The sequence below is a fragment of the Podarcis gaigeae genome, assembly GCF_964106915.1.
Source record: "Podarcis gaigeae genome assembly, chromosome: 10".
NCBI lineage: Eukaryota > Metazoa > Chordata > Lepidosauria > Squamata > Lacertidae > Podarcis > Podarcis gaigeae.
This window is the reverse complement of record NC_139686.1, coordinates 20,151,154-20,173,502: the sequence shown is the minus strand read 5'-3', so window position 1 is coordinate 20,173,502 and position 22,349 is coordinate 20,151,154. Positions and strand designations below refer to the sequence as shown.

At 42.2% G+C, this 22,349-nt stretch overlaps 2 protein-coding genes and 1 long non-coding RNA gene across 22 annotated transcripts in view; 1 reads left to right on the top strand and 2 right to left on the bottom strand.

Annotated features, from left to right (window-relative positions):
- FGD4 (FYVE, RhoGEF and PH domain containing 4) overlaps nucleotides 1-1,942 on the bottom strand; it is a 105,085-nt gene extending 103,143 nt beyond the window's left edge. The window contains exon 1 of one of the 3 annotated variants that reach the window (XR_014555572.1): nucleotides 1,408-1,942. Coding sequence is in view for 1 of the 3 variants with exons in the window: in XM_083700140.1 (XP_083556266.1) it covers nucleotides 1,408-1,585 (178 nt within the window). In the remaining 2 variants the exon portion in view is untranslated. The remainder of the gene's footprint in view (nucleotides 1-1,407) is intronic. The other 2 variants (XM_083700140.1, XM_083700146.1) reach the window with 2 other exon arrangements.
- A 3,880-nt stretch (nucleotides 1,943-5,822) lies between these two features.
- The window catches only part of BICD1 (BICD cargo adaptor 1), a 135,086-nt gene continuing 118,559 nt past the window's right edge, over nucleotides 5,823-22,349 (bottom strand). For 7 of the 18 annotated variants that reach the window (XM_083700081.1, XM_083700092.1, XM_083700095.1 and 4 more), the window contains 3 exons: nucleotides 14,937-15,012; nucleotides 8,621-11,665; nucleotides 5,823-8,279 (listed from right to left, as the gene is read on the bottom strand). In XM_083700081.1, the coding sequence (XP_083556207.1) occupies nucleotides 11,581-11,665; nucleotides 14,937-15,012 (161 nt within the window). In that variant the 3' untranslated portion in view covers nucleotides 5,823-8,279; nucleotides 8,621-11,580. Of the gene's footprint in view, nucleotides 8,280-8,620; nucleotides 11,666-14,936; nucleotides 15,023-22,349 lie in introns of those variants that run through there. The other 11 variants (XM_083700096.1, XM_083700100.1, XM_083700082.1 and 8 more) reach the window with 4 other exon arrangements.
- Nucleotides 20,459-22,349, top strand: part of LOC310826338 — a 67,191-nt gene continuing 65,300 nt past the window's right edge. The window contains exon 1 of the long non-coding RNA XR_014555765.1: nucleotides 20,459-20,537. This is a non-coding gene — a long non-coding RNA (uncharacterized lncRNA). The remainder of the gene's footprint in view (nucleotides 20,538-22,349) is intronic.

The following is a 22,349-nucleotide window of genomic DNA, read 5'->3' as shown; positions in this document are numbered from 1 at the left end:
ATCCTGAAGCAAAGTTCTTAACCTGAGGTACTATTTCTGGGTTAGCGGAGTCTGTAACCTGAAGCGTATGTAACCTGAAGCACATGGAACCTGAGGTACCACTGTACAGCGACTGTGGCTCACCGGTGGCCCTCCAAATATTGTTGGATTCTATCTCCCCTCAGTGTCAGCCAGCATGGCCAATGGTGGAAGATGGGAGTTGTAGTCCACAGCGTCTGGAGGTCAGCATGTTGGCTACCCTGGCATAGAAACCTATGATTGCTCAGAGGATCTCTGCATCCATTATGTTCATTTATCTAGAGTGCAGAAAGTATCTTCCACTGATATCTTTGTTGGTTCTAGATGGTTTGCTCACTGAAAACAAGCAGGTGTGCTCAGGTGTGAGAGGGATGGGGAATTTTTATTTCAAGTCCTCTTTACCAGGAAAGAAAGCAGAACTTTAAAGTTTACATGCATAGGACTAACACTGCAAAATAGAATCATATAGACAATAACACATTTTCACACTATTTTGATAGAAAAAAGTGTTCCACACAAGTTAGAAAAAGTAAGCACCTTAAATTAAAAACATGCAATTGGCATAAGAAGAAACTTCTTTCATCTTTCAGTGGGCGAGAGTTAAAACCACCTTAGAATTGTGAAAGTATACTTGCACAAAACTTCATCCCAAACATGCAATGGCACCAATATCAGACAAAAACAAAACATGGAGCTCCCTCCTCTTTTTCCATACCTAAAGTGGGGAGGACACAGAACATGATCGTAAACAAGTTTACTTAAGAATTCAGCCAGGTTTATACAAAGCGAGAGGGTGTGTATGGGAACACTGTATCAGCAAGGGATTCTGCAGTAAAATGCAGCTGGTCCTTCAAAAAAAAAAAAATATTGCAAGAGCCTGCTGGATCAGGCCAATGGTCTTGTCTACTCCAGCATCCTGTTCTCACAGTGGCCGACCAGATGTCTGTGGGAAGCCTGCAAGAGAGATCTATTCCCTCCTGCAGTTTCCAACGACTATTACTCAGAAGCATTTCTGCCTCTGGCCAGGGACACCACACCTTACAACATATTGAAGTCTAAACTTTATGTTGATCTATGAGTGCATGTATATTTGCAATAGTACAATACTATCGTCGATTTTGCTGCGAGAGGGCTACCCCGCAGCAACTTCTGCAAGTTTGGCCGCAGGGTCTTCCCCGGTGTGTGGGGGGAGATAGCCCAGCTGCAGTTTTGCAGAGTACGGCTTTCCAACTCCTGCTGCACTTTACTTTTCCCTCGGCGCGACCTTAGACCCGAAGCTGCTGGGCGGAACGGGCCACGCCAGGACAGCCAACAAACCGCAGGAAGGAAAGGAGAGGGAAGGGAAGGGAGGTCCCGGCTCAGAGCCCAAAGGTGAAGCCGGAGTTGTACCTGCTGCTGCCGCTGTTGGCGCCGCTTCCCTGGCAACGTCTCTCCTCCTCTCCGGGTGGGAAAGAGGCGAAGCGGCGGCGGCGGCCTGGGAGAAGACCAAGGCGCTGCTGCTGAGGCTGGGGCTGGATTTCCTCCGGATGGCCACCCGCCTGAAGCCCATGCTCTCGGGCCCCTCCATCTTCCCCTCTCGCCGCCGGCTGCGCAAGTGAGGAAAGGGGGCAGAGAGAGACCAGACGCCAGGCAGCGGGCAGAGAGCCGCCCTTCCTCAGCCCCTGACAGGAATGGCCACGGCCATTTCCCACGCCCCCTACAGGTTCGGCTGAGGGAGGTCGGCGGCTGCTGCCACTTGCTCCTCCGGCTGCTCTGTGGGGCGCTTTGCAAAGCTGGAAGGGGCGTCGGGAGATAGGGAGGCGGAGAAAACCACCGCCTGCCTCTTTGCCCCGCCTGGTGTCGCAACTCTGCCCGAGCGCCAGACGCCGCCCGCGAGGAGGAGGAAAGAGAGGCGCGCAGAGATTTGCGGCCGCCTCGAAATTCCCGCTCAAATCTGGCCGGGCGCCAAAAGCGCGCGCCTGGCCGGCGTTACCTTGCCTCCGCCGCAGGCGCGCGCACTCTCCGCTCTGAGCTCCTTCACCTGCCAGGTGAGAAGAGCCCGCCCTTCCTCCTCAGGCGGGGCAGCCGCGCGCTGCTGTTACGAAAGTTCTGCTCGAGTTGCAGCCCCGGAGAGCCTGTCGGCCGCGGGCGGATTTCACGCGGCCTTTTTAAGCGGGCTCATATGTCAGGGTTGTTGCAGCTCGACTCGGTTTACTCTGCGGTAAATCCCGGCTGAGCTCCGTTGGATTGACTTCCGCGAGTGCCTAGGAAGGGGGCGCCTACTTAATATGATGCCACTTGATTCCACTTGATATCATAGAATCGATAATATAGATGCCTAAGGGGCATCTAGTCCAACCCACTGCAGCGCAGGATTCTGGCCCACAGCTAACCACCTTACCTTCTGATTAACAGCCAGACATTGCACCGTGCTTCTCTGTCCTTTCGTTCCCATTTCGGCCCACTGTTTAGTCCAAGGAAATGGTGGAAATAATGAAGCCATTTCCAATCTTCGGTTTATTATTATTCTTCAGGTTTTTGGTTCTTACACTGCTGTTTTTACTGCTGTCTGAAATACCTATTCCTCCACTGTCTAGGCCAGGGGTCAGCAACCCGCGGCTCCGGAGCCGCATGTGGGCTCTTTTACACCTTTGCCGCGGCTCCGGGGCGGATACTAGCGAGGGGAGGAGGCGCATTGTGTGCCCCGACACTCCCCACTGTTTTAAATGTCGCAATGGTTTTGCGGCTCCCAGTTTTTTTTCTTCGGTCCAAGTGGCTCTTTTTGTCTTAAAGGTTGCAGACCCCTGGTCTAGGCAAATATGCATCTGAATAAGAGTTGCTGAGAACTGCAGGTGGGGACAGTTGCTGTTGCACTTTTTTGGCGGGAAGTTCCCTCATTCCAGCGCCATTTCCCGCTACTATCCCGGATTGTTAGATATCCCGTAGACTGTCTGCAGGACAGATGAGGCTGCTGAGCCCTTATTTTCAAATCCGAAAGTTGACAGCTATGCTGCTGATCCCTTATTTTCAAATCTGAAAGTTGACAGCTATGCTGCTGATCCCTTATTTTCAAATCTGAAAGTTGACAGCTATGCTGCTGATGCCTTATTTTCAAATCTGAAAGTTGACAGCTATGCTCAAGTTCTCCCTGCAGGCATCTATTTGGCCACTGAGAGAACAAGATGCTGGACTAGATGGGCCTTTGGTCTGACCCAAAAGGTCTCTTCTGCTGTTTTTAATTGCTTATTCTATTCTTGTGACTGCCCTTGGCTCCCCCTTTGGGTATGAAGGGCTGGTTAGAAATGTGAAATAAATAATAGGTGGTTTCTATTTTTCTGGCCCATGTAGTCCAGCCTCCTGGTCTCACAATGTCCAACTGGGATATAAGCAGGTATTTAGCTCCAAAACAATTCCAGAAACTATTTGCAAAGCTGTGACCATCCTGCCTAGGTCTCTGTTGCAAAATTGGCTAGAAGACAGCACTTTGAGTGCTGGTGTCAGGGTCACAGGACATGAACCACAGATTATAAGTATGTGCAACACCACCTGTCCCTGCCCAAAGTGAGGAAGCTACAGAGAAGTCAGGCACAGTAGATAACCAACAGAGGACCACAGCAGGTCAGCTGACACTCCCTCACCCCTGTTATAAAGACTGGGCCAGGCTTCCTCAGGGTGATCTAAGCAATGAAGAGAACTGTTCTTACTGATTTCACCATCCTAGGGTTGGTAGCTGTTCAGAGAGTATGCCCTAGCCTCTGCACTCTGACAGGTGACATTTCAGAAGCCAGAATGGTGACTAAGCAGGATTTCCAGAGGGTTATGTTTCAGCGTTCTGCTGCTGCTTAGATCTCCTGTGCCTAGCAGAGCAGGACTGCAATTTAAGGAAAGTGCTTAATATGCATAATTTATACATATTTCACGGGACGCAGGTGGCGCTGTGGGTTAAAGCCTCAGCGCCTAGGACTTGCCGATCGAAAGGTCGGTGGTTCGAATCCCTGCGGCGGGGTGCGCTCCCGCTGCTCGGTCCCAGCGCCTGCCAACCTAGCAGTTCAAAAGCACATCAAAGTGCAAGTAGATAAATAGGGACCGCTTACCAGTGGGAAGGTAAACGGCGTTTCCGTGTGCGGCTCTGACTCGCCAGAGCAGCGATGTCACGCAGGCCACGTGACCCAGAAGTGTCTCCGGACAGCGCTGGCCCCTGGCCTCTTGAGTGAGATGGGCGCACGACCCCAGAGTCTGTCAAGACTGGCCCGTACGGGCAGGGGTACCTTTACCTTTACCTATACATATTTCACAAGTCAGATTGTTGTATGTGGGGGGGAGCATTATACACAATTTTAGTTACCTTGATGCTGAATTTTGATTATTTGTTTTTTGAAAATGTTTTGAATAGGCACCCCTTGCTTCCTAAGCCAAAGGACAAGATCTTAATTCCCATCTTCAATTTAAAGTACAGAAGCTGACTGGATTTTACTTGAACACTGGCAGCATGATAGTGTCTCCCAGTGCACCTGAGACTGCATGACAGGCCAGTGGCATGCATAGCTCTCATCCCCATCACAGGAATTATTGTGACTCCTGAATCTAGCAGTGAGTGGGGCACTGAGTTGGAGGCTGCAGGGGCACCTGTTGGTATCCCTTATTCAGCAGCCAGCTCCATGCCCTGAATCTGAATACAGGGATACCATTGCACCTGAGGCTGTTAGACAGAAGTTCCCAGATGAACTTCCCAGATCACCAGGGCCTATAGCAGGGGTCAGCAACCTAAGGCCCATGGGCCAGAAGCGGCCCACAGAGGTCGTGGCCCACAAGCCGCATTGCGTGCGGTGCTAAACTGGCATGGTGCAGGGACTCGCTTCCGCGGTGCCAAAAATCACGTCTGCGCACGTGCAGATGCTGAAAATTGCGGACACACACACGATCCAGCCTACGGAGAGATCTTCACAGGACCAATCTGGCCCAGGCAAGATAAACCTTGCCGACCCCTGGCCTATAGGGCCAGACCCTAGGGCACCTTCTGAGCCTGAAGAGCTGAAGGTCTTCCACTGCGCATCACCAGTCCATGGGTGCAGGCAGCTATGGAACAGAGTAGGAGTGCCTATTTTCAGGCCAGGGTTTTTGTCCTTTAATATGCTTGAGTTATCTCAAGGGGATGGATCTATGCTCCAGTAACCTCCCAGCTGGATTACTGTCAGGCATTGTACACGAGGCTGCCCTTGAATACAACTTAGAAACTCCAATTATTGAAGAATTTATCTGCCACAATTCAACTACAACAGCCAGGTTTATTCATATTACACACAAAAATCGCTATGTATTCATTTCCAGAGCGATTTCAAGGTGCTGGTACTTACCTTAAAATATCTAAATGGCTTGGGATCCAGATGTCAGAAGGAGTGCCTCTTCCCTGTGTTCTTATGTCAAGGTCATCTTCCGAAAGCCTTCCAAGTGCTTTTTCACTGGTAGTGTCCTGGCACCACCAATAAAGAGGTGTGTCTTTTGCCTACTTTACAAATTTCAGGCACCAAATAAATTCTTTTTTTAAAAAAACCAGGCATTCTAAGATGCATACAATAATTCAGTGTGCTGTGTAGTTTTATTGCCTGAAACTTTTAATAACTGTCACACAAGAGAGAAATCTAAAAAGGTTTGCTGCTCTCTCACCAGGGTGAGGCAAAATTTGATATCCTGGATAATTCTGCCATCTGATGATTTTGCAGACAGAGTCCTGTTTCCTTCCTTTCGTCAGAGAATCGGAGGTGTGGGCACACACAGACCACAGCAACACACAGTGACATACTAAAGAATACAGATACAGCACAAAGTTCAAGGAACGAAAAATGGCCAGTTTATTTACTGGGATAGTTATGCATTACACCATAATTTTAATCGGAACATAATGATATAAGAATCAGTATATTAGCTTCTAATTTAGTTTCTTCAGTTCTGGAGCGTCTTCTTTTCCCAACCATTCAACCCGCATGATAATACCACACATGTTCAAGCACATGATTCCCTCACGAAGCAATGTATCTAGGATTGTCTACAGTTTCAAGACTGGGATGGGAGAGAGTTTGACAATGGCAATAATTCAAAGCCTTCAAAACAAGTTGTTTTGGAATCCAGAATTGGTCAATATTCTTGTCTTAAAATCAGAATTGCAACACAATAAAAGTTTCTGACATTCAACCTTTAAGTCAATTAGCACATCTATCTGTATCCTCCACCATCTAGAAATACTCCATTCAACCTCAAAAAGGCTTTACAACAGAATTTCAATTTAGTTTAGGAACAGCCGACTTTTACAGCAGTATACAAATTGTATTTTAATGCAAACTGCACCATTATTTAAAACCATTTGGAATACAGTATAACACAGTATGTCCTTTCGTGTTGTTAATTAGATAAGGATATTCATGCAAAGGGGAACATTCATAGATTACAAAATCACAAAACATCAGGATTTTAAGGTTCTCTCTCTTTACTTATAAAGGATTGATTTAATCAACCCTTTAACAGTCAAACCACAGGGTTTGAAGCACTAGGTCTATAACTAGTGAGGTGTACTTAGGTCTATTCAAAGATATGGTGCACAAAGCCATACCCCTGAAGAAATAAGTTTTCAAAGCTAGATCACTCTTCTTTCTCTCCCCACCCCCCACCCTCCAGAGCTGGTTAGCAAGATTGTTCACCTAACATTTGTACCAAACACTTCTGACAAATCTCCAAAATAGATATAATAATAAAGTCAAAGTTGCAATAAAAACAAAATCTGTTTATGCTGCAAAAAATCAAAACAATCAGTGCATAATAATAATAATGAGCAGCACATGTACCTTCATATCAAGACACTAATTGAAACACAAGGCCCCCATCCCTCCAGAGTCTGACAGCAAATTATCTCCACTCGCAGCAACATATTTTTTCCTTTGTGTCTTGTCAATTTATCACTTTGTTACCTTCAGATTTAATAGAGGGGATTATCAAGAGCTCTGCAGGAGAGAGATTAAAATGCAATGAGGATTTAAGCCGTGCGTCTCTTGATGAAAGTTATATTGGACGTGCATTTCCAATATGCAGTAAGCGGGAAAGACTATCTCATGAAATAAGAATTATTCAGCTTCATCATCAGGGTTATGGGAAAGGGTACATGAAATCACATCATGCAAGCTTTTAAATATATTGCATATTTAGATGCATTTCTGCCTTAAGGCTGAATGCAATTAATTGCTTTTCTTTTTTTTTCTTTTATGCAGAATATGAACCAAAAAAAAATTAAATATATGGAATAAAAAATCTGAATATATGTCCCTTTTAGGTATAGAAATGAACAACTGAAAGAAACCTTGAAGGAAGAAAAAAGGCTATTTTTAAAGCAAGAAATAAATAAGGAAATGGCTGTGCTTCTAATGTACCTGGATTCTAAAGTACCTCAGTACCTGGAATTTTGAAATAAAGGACGCCTTTATAAACAAAGGAAATAACATAAAAGAACCAACCAAGAAAGGATCATTTGTAATCTCGTTGAATTAGATATCAGGTTGAACCCTTTCTGGCTTCAGTAGTACAGGATTACTCAATAGTTATTTTTAGTCCCACTCCTCGGCCAAGGTTAAGTTTAAGGTCCAATGTTACTAATACCAGTAATATCCAGGTAAGCAAGTTTTTTTAGCAAAGTGTTGACTTGTTTTAAGTGCATTCTCATCTTCTGATATAAATAGGAACGTGTAACCTCATCGCTTTGCGGGGTACTCATGACCATCTCTGCATTGGAGCTCTATTATCTTTGCATTCAATTTTTAATTCTTTCCCTAAAACTCTCCAAATATAATTATTTGATACGACCCAAAATTATAATTTTCAGTACTTTGAATGCTCTGGAAATAAACATTTCAAAAGAATAAACTCCCTACCCCCAACTGCAATATATATTAGAAAGAAAAATGAAATTCTCAACACATTTACTTGGAAGTATGTTCCCTGGAGTTCAGTGGAACTTAGGTCAGAGCAAATGTGCTTAGGGCAGAAGCTTAACAGTGCAGTCCTATGCATTTTTTACTTTCAAGTCTCTCTTTGTTCAGTAGGGTTTATTCCCTGGTAAGTATGCATAGGATTGCAGCCATTAATGTACTTCATTGGAATAATTTTAATAAGAATATCTTTGTAGTTCTAAAAGATGTTTGGTAAGAATAAGAGGCAGCTGCTGCAGTAGTGCTGCTTAAGCAGCAAAGCTCATGTTTTCATCTCTGAACAAGCCCTAGTATTCTGAGGGGTACATTGGCCTAGCTCAGGGGTCTGCAACCCGCGGCTCCGGAGCCGCATGTGGCTCTTTTACACCTTTGCCGCGGCTCCGGGGCGGATACTAGCGAGGGGAGGAGGCGCATTGTGCACCCTGACACTCCCCACTGTGACGGGCGCTGTACTGGCTGTGATGTCGCATGGGGGCGGTGCGTGCGTTAGTCACGCACTGTCCCGACGTCACCTTCCCACCCGCTGTCAGATCGCGGCTCTGGAGATATATTTGTTTTAAATGTCGCAATGGTTTTGCGGCTCCCAGTTTTTTTTCTTCTTCGGAAATGGGTCCAAGTGGCTCTTTTTGTCTTAAAGGTTGCAGACCCCTGGCCTAGCTGAAACATATCCTTAATAAAATAAATTAGATATAAAGAGCATGTTCCAACCAATTTTAAGCATTTTTAAGGCATATTGATTTCAGTGAATGAGATTTAAGCATGTGCTTAGCTCTCTCTTTCTGTCTGAAATCATCATGCATAATTTAAGAGTAGATCATACCCAATTTAAAAACAAAACAAACTCCACGTAAGGGCTCATTTCAGTGTTTGCCAAAATTATGCCAACAAGGTTGCCACCTCTACCCCTCAACGAGATTCCCGTGTCAGTAGACTAGTAGGTACTTAGTTTAATCACAGACCCCTGTGCAATAGCTTTAAGAAGGTTAGCTGTGTTAAGTCCATGTTGCAGCAAAACAACAGAAAGTCGCATAGAACCTTAAAGGCGAGCACGTTCATTGTGGTGCAACATTTGGTGTCAGCCTTCACCAAAATAAATGTGTTGGTCTCTTATGTTGTCACAAGGCTCATTCTTTCCCTTCACCCCACTTATTAGGTTTTTAGACTTTATTTGATGAAAGAACCCCATCTAAGGCTAGAGGTGGCAGCCCTAGATGCTGTTTACATAAAAGAATTGAAGGCATTCACTTGTTACATAAGAATATAAGGATAAGATACAGCATTAAAATGTTAAACATATCACAAGATAAGGAACATGGAAACAAAAAGGATAAATGAGTACAAAGCACTGTTAGGTTTCTAACAGCAGACTTACATACGAGTTTGACTATCAGTCACAAGCCATTTAATGAAGTCCCCACAGTACCACATATTTGCCCTTAAGAATCAAAATATGTTGCTTTCAAGTGGCTTGTAGATTCCACTGCTAACTTACTTTTTACCTCTGACTCTGAATCTCTAATCCATTACAAAAGCTCAGCTGTTCTGTTGTGATTCTATTACAGGAATTGCTGTTTAGGACTATTCTGTTTTTTAGCACCTTGGTTACTGGTTTTGTAATGATTGTTAGGCACAATGATTGGCCATCTAGACTATCCTTGGCTTAAAGGCCTCCCTTTATTTTTCTTTTTTGGTAATAAATGTATCATTTTCTTTCTCTCAAATTCAGATGGCTTAGGCCAAATTATCCCAGCTGCCTTTGATTTATGTCAAGGCTGCTGCATGGTTCAGGACATCTTCACATTTATGCCTTGTGGATCATATGAACACTGCACGAGTAGGAAAGACAAAGAGACGTGAATCTGCCCAGGCCTTATTTAAAATGTATTAAGGCTACCTGTTTGAGAGCAAGAATTCTGCTAATTAGCAAGGATGGGTAGAATTGTATCTGGGGAATGCAACAGACGGATAAAAGTGATGACTCTAAGACTAGTCAGCAGTCTGACTTGCTGCCAGGCAATGTGCAAAATAAATCTGAATATTCTTGGTTTTCTTCTATACTCACTGCTCCTCAAAACATTTGTTAAAGGAGAGATTCTTAGAGTGGGAACGCTGTGCAGTGCAGGAACAGAATCTGCTTCCTGTGTGTCACCTGAGTATTTGTCATCAAACTGACAATGAGATAGATCTTTATAGTAGCTGGGGGTTTTGGCAAGGGAAAAAAATGCACTAGAGCAATAATTTAAAACAATTATCTTCAGTCCAAGACATCAACCCCACCTGCACAGCTAAATTCACCACCCAGTGCAGCTAGAAATGTACTATTTTTTGTTACATTTAGTTACCTCTTCTCTTTTCCTTGACTTTATTTTGCCAAGGGAAGGCTTTAACCTGGTTAACACTGAACTTGGGAGCAGCAAGTGAAGAACATCCTGAACATTTCAGTTATAATATAACACAGCATGTTTACTTCAAGTTCATTTCCTTTTCCTTTTTTTTTTTTTTTTTTTTTGTCCAGATACCAAACAGAAAAATGAGCAGCACCAAGTCATCAGCTTATCTGAAATGCAAAAAAGGAGGGAGGGAAGTCCCTAAAACAAAACAAGCACCTCCCCAAAACACAAAAGTTAACCACAGGGAAACAATTATTAAATGCACTGTTCACTAAAACCCATTTTCGGCTTAATCTGATCCTAGTGAAATATTAAAACAACAACCAGCAGCTAATATCATATTAGTTATAAAATAAGTGCGTAAACAATACCAGTGCAGCAGAAAAGTACAAGTCAATGGGCACAATACAGGAAAAGTTAGACCTGCTTGAATTCTGTTGGTGTTGGTGGGTTTCAAGTGCTTCACCGTGTGCCTATTTATTTCAACAGGATTTAGGCATATCCAGCTTTTTCTGCAATGCCCCCAAAGTTCACATTCCAATTCAACACACTTTCAACATTTTTTGTGCAATTAAGAAAAAGAGAACACCAGGCCACACACTTTGGCCAAGTGAACAATCCTCAGTTACAAAACAAAAACCATAACTGGGGGGAATCATTCCCTAGGTAAACTATTTCTGCGTCACTTAAAAAAACAAAAACAACCCAGAAGAAAAACATTCACACGGCATGGACTGTATTTCTAATAAACTCATGGTGCAAATATGATAAAACGAAAACAAAGATATTTAACACCCTTTAATCCACATAAAGAAAAACTAGAGTTGTGGCTGTGGCTCAACTGTCAAAATCAGGTTTGTAACACATTTTCTTTGTTTTGTTTCAGTAGTTTTAACTTCCCAGCATATTAGCAGTACAAGCCAAATGGCTGGGACAAACATATTTTGACATCCAAACTGTAGCCGTGATTATCTGGATGTAACCAGAGGAACCTTAAATGATCTTCTTGAACAGTTCGGGCACTGTACTTTGTGCTCTTCCATACATCCTCAGTTGTTTCAAGACCATAGATATGTGTCCGGACTCATCAATGCAGCAAAAAGGCAGCAATGCCTAATGGTTCCTTCGGCGCAAACTGTACCTTTGCTGTGAGAACCCCGACTCAGTTTCTTTGTGGGGGCTTCCCTGCCCCCCGACTCTTAGGTTGCATATGAAGATTAGACTTAAGGAGGAGGCTTAGGTAGACAGCTGATGGGAGCACACTGAGAGCTGGAATGTGGCTGTTCTTCTGGAAGAGCTACATCAGGACTGAAAATAAAAAAGGGGGGAAATGATTAATATATCACCAAGTCTCTGTGCACTCTTGCAATGCCAATTATCATCAACTTCATCATCTGTTACCAGCAGGTGCCAGGTGGGCTACAACAATTTAAAATTCAACATTAAAAGCAGTTAAGATAAATTGCAGCCACAGGATGGATCCTGAAAACACATTATCTTAAGTTTTAAAAGTCAGAGTATTACTATTATTATTTATTACATTTATATACCGCTCTTCATGCAAGGCTCACAGGATAGCTTACAATATAAAAACACAAAAATACATAACATAGTACCAAACAAAAACAATAACTGCCCCCCCCCCGCAGTTTAAAAGGTCATAGATTGTTTAATTAGCCAAAGGCCTGGAAGAAAAATAATGTTTTTGTCCTGGCACCTAAAGGTATGTAATGGAAGGTGCCAGGCAAGCCTCCCTGGGGAGAGTATTTCACAAACAGGGAGCCTTTCCAACTGTGTGGTGATCAGGTGGGATTGCTATGAGGAATTATAACAAATATAGAGTAAGCCATCTGTGTCAGCAATGAAAGCATTGCATTGACTGGGTTTAAACTATTTTGATATGATTCTTGATCAATCTACACCCCTGCATCCCTGTTCCATTCCTCTCTTCTTCATAAGTCACGTACACACTTGTGTACAGACAGGCAGGCATCCTGGGTCCTCAAAGATAATGGGCAGTTTCCTCGATGTAGCTTTCTTATATATTAATCTTAGGATGTTAATCTTAGGGCCAGGAAACAGGTTTCACATTAAGGTGATAATGGTCACTGTCCTCCTGGCCATCCTTCTTATCATGTCTACTGATTGTTTATGACCTCCGGGGTTGCTGTATTCGCTCCTTTGCAGTTTTTCATTCATTTACTCCAGAGTATGTATGCCTAACTAGTGTTTATAGTTTAACTTTGTCCCCACTTGAGGTTTGTTTGAATGCTCCAAGGGAATCTGATTGGTTCTTACGAGCACTGTGTAAAGGATTCTTTTGCTAATAAAATGGCCTGGTGAGGGGTGTGGTGGATGCAGTTTCTCCGAGAACCTTGCAGGTCAAAGCCTCGTGTCTTATTTTAATCAGGGTCCATTCCTTCCTTTGGCCTCAGAATGCAACACAACTGAAATTCCTCCAATGTACCAGGACTAGACAGGGCTCTGGACACCTCTGAACAGGTGAAGTTAATGTCCCAGTAGGTGCAAGCAATTTTATCCTCTAAATGCTTTACAAACAAGTCACAGCAAGTTACTGTTCATTCTGTCACCTCTTTGGGGCCTGAATGTAAAAGACCCCATACCCCCCACAGGAAAGCTCTGCTGGACAACACAAAGATGCAAAGCATGACTTCTATGCTGCTTTTACTGCCAGCTTCCGGGTCATGTGGCCAGCATGACTAAGCCTCTTCTGGCAAACCAGGGCAGCACACGGAAATGCCGTTTACCTTCCCAGCCGGAGCGGTACCTATTTATCTATTTGCACTTTGACGTGCTTTTGAACTGCTAGGTTGGCAGGAGCTGGGACCGAGCAACGAGAGCTCACCCCATCGCAGGGATTCGAACCGCCGACCTTCTGATCAGCAAGTCCTAGGCCCTGTGGTTTAAACCACAGTGCCACCCGTGTCCCTGATTATGACAAGAGATTGATGTAAATATTCTCTACTTTCTGATCACCCTCTTCCTGTCCAGTTGTGAAAACAAGGTTCAGAGTGTGGCCTGCCACGTGTGTTGGGCCAATGGCATGCTGGGACAGCCCCATGTTCATCATGGCAGTCATGAAGTCCTGAGCCACCCCAGAGCCAGTCACCTCAGCATGGATGTTGAAGTCCCCCCAAAACAGCAGTCTCTGCCTCTGAGACCAGCTCTGTCAGCTGAGGCAGGGAGACTGCTGGGCAGTGAGGCTGGACAGAGAGCCTAGAGAGAAAGAGAATTTCTATAGATCACAGCAACTCCTCCTCCCTGATCCTCAGGTCTGCCTTGATGCTGCACTGAGTACCTAGGTGGGCACAGCTGGGTGAGACCAACTCCCCCCTGCTCATCCACCCAGGTTTCAGGGAAACAGACCAAATTGACCTCCACAATCAGATCATGGATGAAGGAGATCTTACTCTGAGCCAACCAACTATGGATTGTAGATTCAATGAACCAATTAACACTAAAAAAAAAAATGAATTAGCTAAGCTTTCTAGCGGCAGTTCTAGTGTTTTTATAAGAGTGCATTCATTTTTCTTAATTTAACTACATCCATTTCCCAACTGAATGAAGCCTGTGCTGTTAGTTTTTTGTTGGTGGTTCCAGAGAAGGGCTGTCCTTGAGGCTTACACAATTTTACTTGATGAGAAAGGTGAAATCAAGTTACATTATTTTCTGAACATTTCAGAAGTTGTGGGTCTTAAATTGTAACCATTGAAAAGAGGTCTTGTGAGAGGCCAGGCAACTGCAAAACAGCACCTATAATTTGGCCCGTAATCTCCCATTGTGACTGAAATGGCTCCCAATGAGCAAACATACACACCCAGCTTTAATTAATTATTTTGCAATTCATAAGAAATCCAAACCCTATCCCATCATAGCAAGGCAGCAGCACATTACTCATGGACTGTGTTAACAAAATCAAAAATAATCTATTTCTCAAAGATTTTAGATTGTAACACCCCTTTCTCAGCAAAGAAACAGAACTTTGCTGAGTGGCCAAAAAATGCCTTATGGCTGGGTTGTCATTTAATAAAATTAAGTCAGGCAGTCTCAGGAACTTCTCCTTCCATGTTTTTGTCATTAACTGTTACTCAGTAACAAGCCCAGACTCTCTCTGAAAGGTTGCTTATGAAATGAATGATGTTAATCAAGAGCTTTTAGTGTAACTGAGTGCATGAGACATCCCTGAATTGTTCTGCTTTGAGGGACATTTCAAGGATGCTGATAATTTGTCCTAAAACACATTGTCCTTGCTGCAGACCACGACAGCAGTCTTCTTGCTTTCCTCTGCTAGGCTTCAGCTAGACTCTCAGTTGGTATTCACACATACTAATGCAAAAAATCAAATATATATTTGATTTTTCTTTTCTTTTTTTAAAAAAACACAAGCCATGTAGAGTAGAAACGAAGAAGTGGAAGGATGGAATGGAGGGGGGGGGCAGGAGTGACAGCTGCATAGAAAAGAAGTGGGGTGGGAAGCTTGGCTGTTGTCTGTGGCAGACTGACCACAGCATGCAATGAAGAGCAAGAGGAGAAGAGAGAAGAGTTAGCCAAGTATTACCTGACAGTCTGGCAGTCTTGCCTCCTGGCTAGTTGTGAGCCGTGTGGCGGTATGGAGGCAGCAGGCTGCTGACAATCTACAAGAAACTGATAAATTAGACATATATACAAAGAGATGACACAAGGGGTTAGTAAGCTATAAACAGACAAGGCAGGAGGTGGAAGAGATTTAGTGAGGAATTTGTGCTCTGTTTAAGAGCTGGTCGGAATAAACTGATCATTACGGGTTCTTTCACAAATGCCAATTTACCACTTGGTAAAAGGTTACTGGTATCCCTGCAAAATCTGGCACTGCTGCCTGTTAATAATATGAGGAACAATAGCAGTTCTTCACATTGCTGAGGGGAGCAGGGGCTAAGTCTGAATCCATATAATTAAATATATTGTTAATGCTGTTGTGTTATGAAGCAGGTTCCTATTACGGAAATACACATAAAAACAACATGAGAATGTGTTGTGCAAGTCTATTTTTTTATCAGGAAAGTGTATGCACATGGCCATAATTACATCTTTTAAAATATTCAAATATGAATTTCCAAGTACTGTACAAAAATTAAACACAAGAGTCACTAGGCCTATGAATTATAGATTATCTCCCTTTATTCTCACTAGGCGCTATAAAGAGGCTAAAAATCCTTGAGAACCTACCCAAATAAAAAAATAGTAACATTCTCAATATGCCCCTAGGAGATCCCTTCAAAATAGAAGGGGCTTCTAGACTACCATGTGTGGTGAACCTATGGCCATTCAGATGTTGCTGAACTACCAACTCCATCCCTGGCTACTGGCCATGCTTGCTGGGGCTGATGGGAGTTGCCATTAAGCAACATTGGGAAGGCGAAAGGTTCCCCACTCATATTCCAAACAGAGACTTAATAATTATGGTGAGTTATTGGCAACAGATTAAAAAAAACAGCAGCAATGGGGTTTTCTGTAGAAAGGGTAAATACATATGAAATGTGGATTTTAAAATTTTATTTTGTGATGCCAACAACAATGGTGCATGAAACTTCCATGCCTGAGGAGCACTGATCCCACAATAAATATGGAAGCATTGTCACAGATATATTATTTTGGGATGTGATTAAAACACTACTAAGGCACTCTTTTTCCGTCCCTGGTCAAGTTACTGAGCGCTGATTCATGTCAGCCTTAAAATGCATGGCTGACTGTTTTCTTCTCTCAGATGAGATTTCAAATGTGACAAAACAGTAAGATGCTATTCAGCATGTCATTCCTCAGCTCATTTCAGGGTTGACTGCTTGCAAAAATCCCAGCTTGTGGCAAAGCACTCATTACATCTATTTCACACAACTGTAACTTGAAATCGGGATGTCAGCAAAGATATGCCTGCTGCATACCTAATGGCCCAGGATTACTATAGGTTCCAGTGACTCTGAGTGTGCTTTCCTTTCCTTTTTCCTTTCCTTTTCTTTTCTTTTCTTTCCTTCCCATCTTATTTCATACCCAGGCTGCCTCCAATTCCTTACTCTTCCTAGAGATCCACACTGCCCTCCAGTGGCACATAGATATAAGCAAATTTTGTATTTGGACCAGAGAATGGCAGTATATTTATGACCTTGAGAAAAATTACCTTCAGCAGGAGGGTTATTACATGCCACAATGTGTGGAGTTATTTTACTGACACAGTTGAATTGCAGAATGCTCTGAAATGCTGGGCAGAGCTTGGGAGTTATTATTTGAGTAATGTAATATATAATTAAGAAGCTGTATTATTATAGAATTATTAGCCACCTTGAATACTGTGCAGAAAGGTAGGGTAGAAAAAATAAAAATTAAGATTTTTTATCAAGTGAACTCAGTGCTGAATTGATGAAGTCATAATGGGGAGAAAGCATGTTTCCAAAGACAATATTTGACTTTAAAGGGAAACTATTCTAGTTAAGATCATGATTCCAAAAAGTCATATACCCTCTGGACTTTTCATACTGAGCTTTACAGTGTATTTTTGTAGCACCCTGCTTGTGGTTAACGCTTAGCTGGAATGAAATATTCAACGCAGCAATAGAGAAATTAAAATAATAATTTATTTGTCAGACAAATAAATGATAGGCACAGTGGTATATGGTTACCAAAGCTCTGCCCACTCCAGCCCTGATGGCCAGCACTTATATTTCCTCAGCCCAGCCCCCTTGCTCCTCCTTTGGCTGCCTCTGTCTAATCAGCCTGGTTGAAATTCCTATTGGCTGTTTGCTAGAACCAATCATAAAAGATACACCCATTTCCTATTACCTTTTATGGGAGACAAAGAGCTATATTTCCTTCTATCCATTACATTTGCCTCGACAAGGCACCTTAATTACCAGATCACCTTTTGCCCCTTTCCCCTCCATTCCAAAACAGATGGCTCATGGTCTTACATTTTGTCTTAAACAGAGATCTTAGGTTCACATTCTCACACATCATCAATGAAATGAGAATCTAACATAAGAATCTAACATTTCTTACTTTCTAAATCTTTTGCATAATTACATTTAAGCCAACAAATCTCATACATTAACATAGCTTTTTAGAAGAAAAGGCATTTTCAAAGTAAAACTCTTCAGTTTACACACACACACACACACACCCCTTTCCCTGCCAGCTGCTTTTCCCATTAGCTCTTGCCCTTTAACCTTAGGGAAATGTGGCTAAAGTCTCTAATGGGAGGCACATGGTATTATTTTCTGTTAAACAATAAATCCTACTATTTACTAACTCTTAATTAGTGTTTTTGCAGCTTGATTGTATTCTGTAATATGCAGGGTCAGTATAACCTTTGCTCCCAGCCTGTAATTCCCTTTTACAACTTTGAGAATTTTGGCTCCTGCTATAAATCAGGGGGGGCCTGTTCAGGAAGATAAACAACTGCCAAAGTCCTTAGCCAGCTGGTTTTCTGCCTGGCATGAAACATTTGCAAACCTTTAAGCTCATTTTAAAATACAGGCCTTGATCAGATGCCTCATTTTGACCCAACAAAGGAGAGTTGGTCAGTGTACTTTATTGCTAGGGGGGGAAATCAAGGTTGATATCCTATGCAAGCTCCAGTATTTTTAGAAAACGTTATGAATTTGGGAAGTTTACAAATTTAATATTCTAGATAAATGGTGAATGTTAATAATAACTATTATATAAGAAATGGTTTTTTTAAAAAAAAATCCTGTTCCATGTGGGTAGAAATCATTTTATACATCTTAGCTATATTAAATGAGAGCAAAAGTAAGAGAAGGTGGGGTTCCTGCATTATACCAAGTTAGCAGACACCACCCCTAATATTATTTAGTTCTACATATATTATCATCCTCTCATTTCAAACTTTTAAATAGAGCTCAAGTCATTTCAAAACTCCTTGCCCTATGAAATATTCTGTCCTATGTTAAATGGGTTTGAGTCTAGTATAGGAAAATAAAACTCAGCAAAGATGCATCTGTTAACATTAGGTCTTAATTTAACCCTGTCACCTATTAATGGCTTCAGAATGTTTTCCTTCTTTTTATTTCTGGCTCCAGCAATGTAACCGTTTATTTCCTGGTTATCACAAGGTGTTCTCTGCCCTTATGACCATAAGGCACAAAAGCATTAAAGCCGCCTATACAAATAATGTGTATTATCTGAGAAATGGATAAGCTTTCATTTTGCTGTCAGCAAAATATTAAATTTTAAAATGCTATATGCTTCTCTATCTACCCCATATGGAGCCATATTATAGTGTTGGTTTTGTAGGGTGCAAGCCTTATATAGCTCTAGCATGTATTAATCTAATTAGTGCATGAAGGGGTTAAAAACATAGAGTAAACTGTCCTGCCAGGCTTAGCCTATGTCATCACGTTCAGCTTGAGAAGAACTGGATTACCAAGCCTTTGTGTTCTCTCTCTCTCGCTCTCTCTCTCTCTCTCCCTCCCCCCCCCCCCCAAATGTGGATTTCACTATGAGAGGAGTTCTGAGCAAGGTTTTAAAAAGCCTTATTTTGTTTAAGACCAGCTTGGATTCTGAAACTAGTATGTAGCATAGCTTGGAAAGAGCTTTTAAAATGGATATTTTGGGACTCACTGGAAGGGCACATTTTAAAGGGATTACAGCCTATATTTCCAGGATTGTCTTTGCTGTATGTTTTGTGATATTAAATCTCTACTTGGGTTCTCTCCAGATGTTTTGAGACTACAATTCCCATCATCCCTGACTGCTGGTCATGTTAACTAGGGATCATGGGAGTAGTAGGCCAAAAACATATGGAGGGCCGAGGTTGAGGAAGCCTGTCCTAGAGGCTACTAAGCATGCTCAGACTGCACTGGGCTGTTTTGGGAGGAGCATTCCCTTTGTGAGGTTTAACAAACATTTTGTATTTCTGTGTACTTTCGGAGTTCACTACAGCATCCAGAGACCTTGCATTTGTTTTTCAATGGCCCTATTTCGGCTAAAATCCCATCTGCACTCAACCACCTATGTTTGCTATTAGAGAGAGTGGTGCGCGATCAAAGGTCCATCTGGTCTAGCATTCTGGACAATATTTCTGGGCGCTACAAGGAGGTCATGAAAGGTATATCCTTCATCCCTTGTTTGTCCCCTGCATCTTACATTTTTACACACACAGAGTCTCCATACATTGAGATTCTATTGACAAATCACAGCTCATAGCTGTTTCATCTTTCCCCCAAGACCCAACCTTGTGACCATCAACACATCTTGCAGATGTGAGTGCAAGCATATTCATCTGGACAAATCTCTGTTGTTTGGATATATGCCTGACCACTTGTCACACTTCTTTGTTTTTTTAAAAAAATACTCAAAGCACGTAACAATATAAACCTCATCAACAATAAAACAATTACAAATATTAAAACAAACAATTTAGGAGCCATCAGCAATAAGTCAGGAATTCAAAAAATAAAAAATAGCCTCCAGCAGACTGTTAGTAAAAATGTAGCACCTCTGCTTGTGGTTAACGCTTAGCTGGAATGAAATATTCAACGCAGCAATAGAGAAATTAAAATAATAATTTATTTGTCAGACAAATAAATGAGAGGCACAGTGGTATATGGTTACCAAGCTCTGGCCTGGCCTCCTGCCATCCTGGCCAGCACTTATATTTCCTTAATCCAGCCCCCTTTGCTCCTCCTGTGGCTGCCTCTGTCCAATCAGCCTGGTTGAATATTCCTATTGGCTGTTTGCTAGAACCAATCACAAAAGATACACCCACTTCCTCCTGTCCTTATAAGGGAGACAAAGAGCTATATATAAATGACAAATAAGTAATAATATATCTTACATGGAATCTTAATTACCAGCTCACCTCTTGCCCTCCTTGCCCTATTGCCTTCTAAAACAAATGGTTAATCTTACATTTTTATCTTCAAGGATCTTGAGTTAATCATCATTGAAAGATCTCCTTCATTTGAGGGTCTTTTAAACAAATGCCTGACAACTATATATCAAGAGTGTTCGATGGCGTCTCCTGTCTGGCAGGAGGCTGGGCTCATTTGCCCCTCTGGTCTCCTATTGCAATATGACTCTATGAAATAAGAATCTAGCATTTCTTAAATCCTTTGCATAATTACATTTAAGCCAATATATTTAAGCTAATATATTTCATACATTATCATAGGTAGCCTCTTAAAAAAATAAAGCTTCTCAAAGTAAAAAGGAAGGAACTCAGTAAAAACAGCTTTTAAAAAGAAGCCTCTTCAGTTTACACCCCCCCTTTCACCCTCCTTTCCAGCCTCAAAATAAAATAGAAAGAAGCTTCTTCTCCAGCCAAGCCAGTTGCCTTTCCCAACATTTAACCTTTTTAACTCTCTCAGTTTAAGAAAGAAACAGCTTTAGAAAAGACTTTTCAAAAATGTTCTCTTTTCTGTCAGCTAGATGTTTTTCCCCATTTGCTCCTGGCCTTTGAAAATACAGCTCAAGGTTTAACGAGAGGCCCATGGCATCATTTTACTATTTGCCCATTCCTAATTGTGTTTTGCAATCTGCAAGGTCAGTTGTCTGTAATTCCCCCTTTTTTATGACTTTGAGAATTGTTTTTCTGCTATAAATCAGGGGCCCCCCTTGTCTTAGGAGGATAAACATTGCCAAGGTTTTCTCTGCCTGGCATGAAACATTTGAAAATCTTTTTAAGCTCATTTTTAAATACAAGCCTTGATAAAATATAGAAGCTCTGATAAAAAATGCAGGCTTATGACTAGATGCCTCAAAAACACATATCTCTTTATGTGCTACATTTTAATATCTACCCAAAAGCAAATATAGCTGGGGCCACACAGAACTTCTCTGGAAGGGCATTCCGTAAGCTTGGTGCAACAATAGAGAAGTACAGTGACATACTGAGTGCCTCAGAAGCTGCCCTCATTGCTCAGGCACTGTTTGTTACACTGCTGATAACACTATGTTAATGCAGCAGTATTTGCTACTAGCATGAATTAAACTGTTCTTGCTCCCCCAAAATAAATTACAGTATGCAGGAACAGAAAATGCCTTTTTCAATCTTCCTGTAGGAAGCTGGAGTCCTCTTGTAAATTACTTTCGCTCTTCTCTCATAGTGCAATCTGTATTGATTTGAACCATGATGATTGCATTAAAATCTGTATAGAATATTACTTGGAAGGGGGAGGGAAGATATTAATGCAAAACCATGGGCACAAAGGCAGCACTCAGCAGAAATGGTGCTGGAGAACCAGGCTGTCACTGCATAGTTGTATTAAGACTGAGGGTATAGTCTTTAATGTAACATCAGACGATGAACGCAAGCCTCCAGTTAGTGAAAAGTATTTCTCATGTTACACTTCAAAGACATGGGAAAGTGCTTATGTGTCAGTCTTAATGTGTTGACTCCCAAACTGACCTATGATCTTCAGAGTTCTGTACTTTATAAGTGAATCTAGGAGAAGCAAGCCATGTGCATCACTCATTCAGCAAGGTATCTGCAGGTGCTAGAATTACTGCCTTGTTTTTGAAGCTCAGAAGAAGCAGAAGTCATTGGACAATTCTATAAAAGCAATTTGTTCATTGCAAAATGGAAGGAATATTTCCCCCAGGTCAGAATTTCCAATTATGCTGGGTGGGGGGATATGCGGCACTCCCTGTAGGGTATATTGGTCTCCTTGCTTTAATTATCTGTTTCGTAGGCTCCTTAAATTATCTGCCTTTCTAGACACTAGACTAGACCTCTGCTTATGGCTGATTGAGGCTGGCAGCACTAAAATTATATTTGCTTCTGCCCTGCTTCTGCTCCATGCATGTAAAATCTTTCTTCCCCGATGATTTTATAATGCCCTTTGTTCAAGACTCAGGATGTATTTTCACACAAAATTAAGTAAAAATTTAAGGCTCAGATAATCCACTACTGCATTTTTTCCGCCCCAGATTTCAGGTTTTTCCTCTTTTTTTCTTGCCAGAAATAGATGTTTCAATAATATAC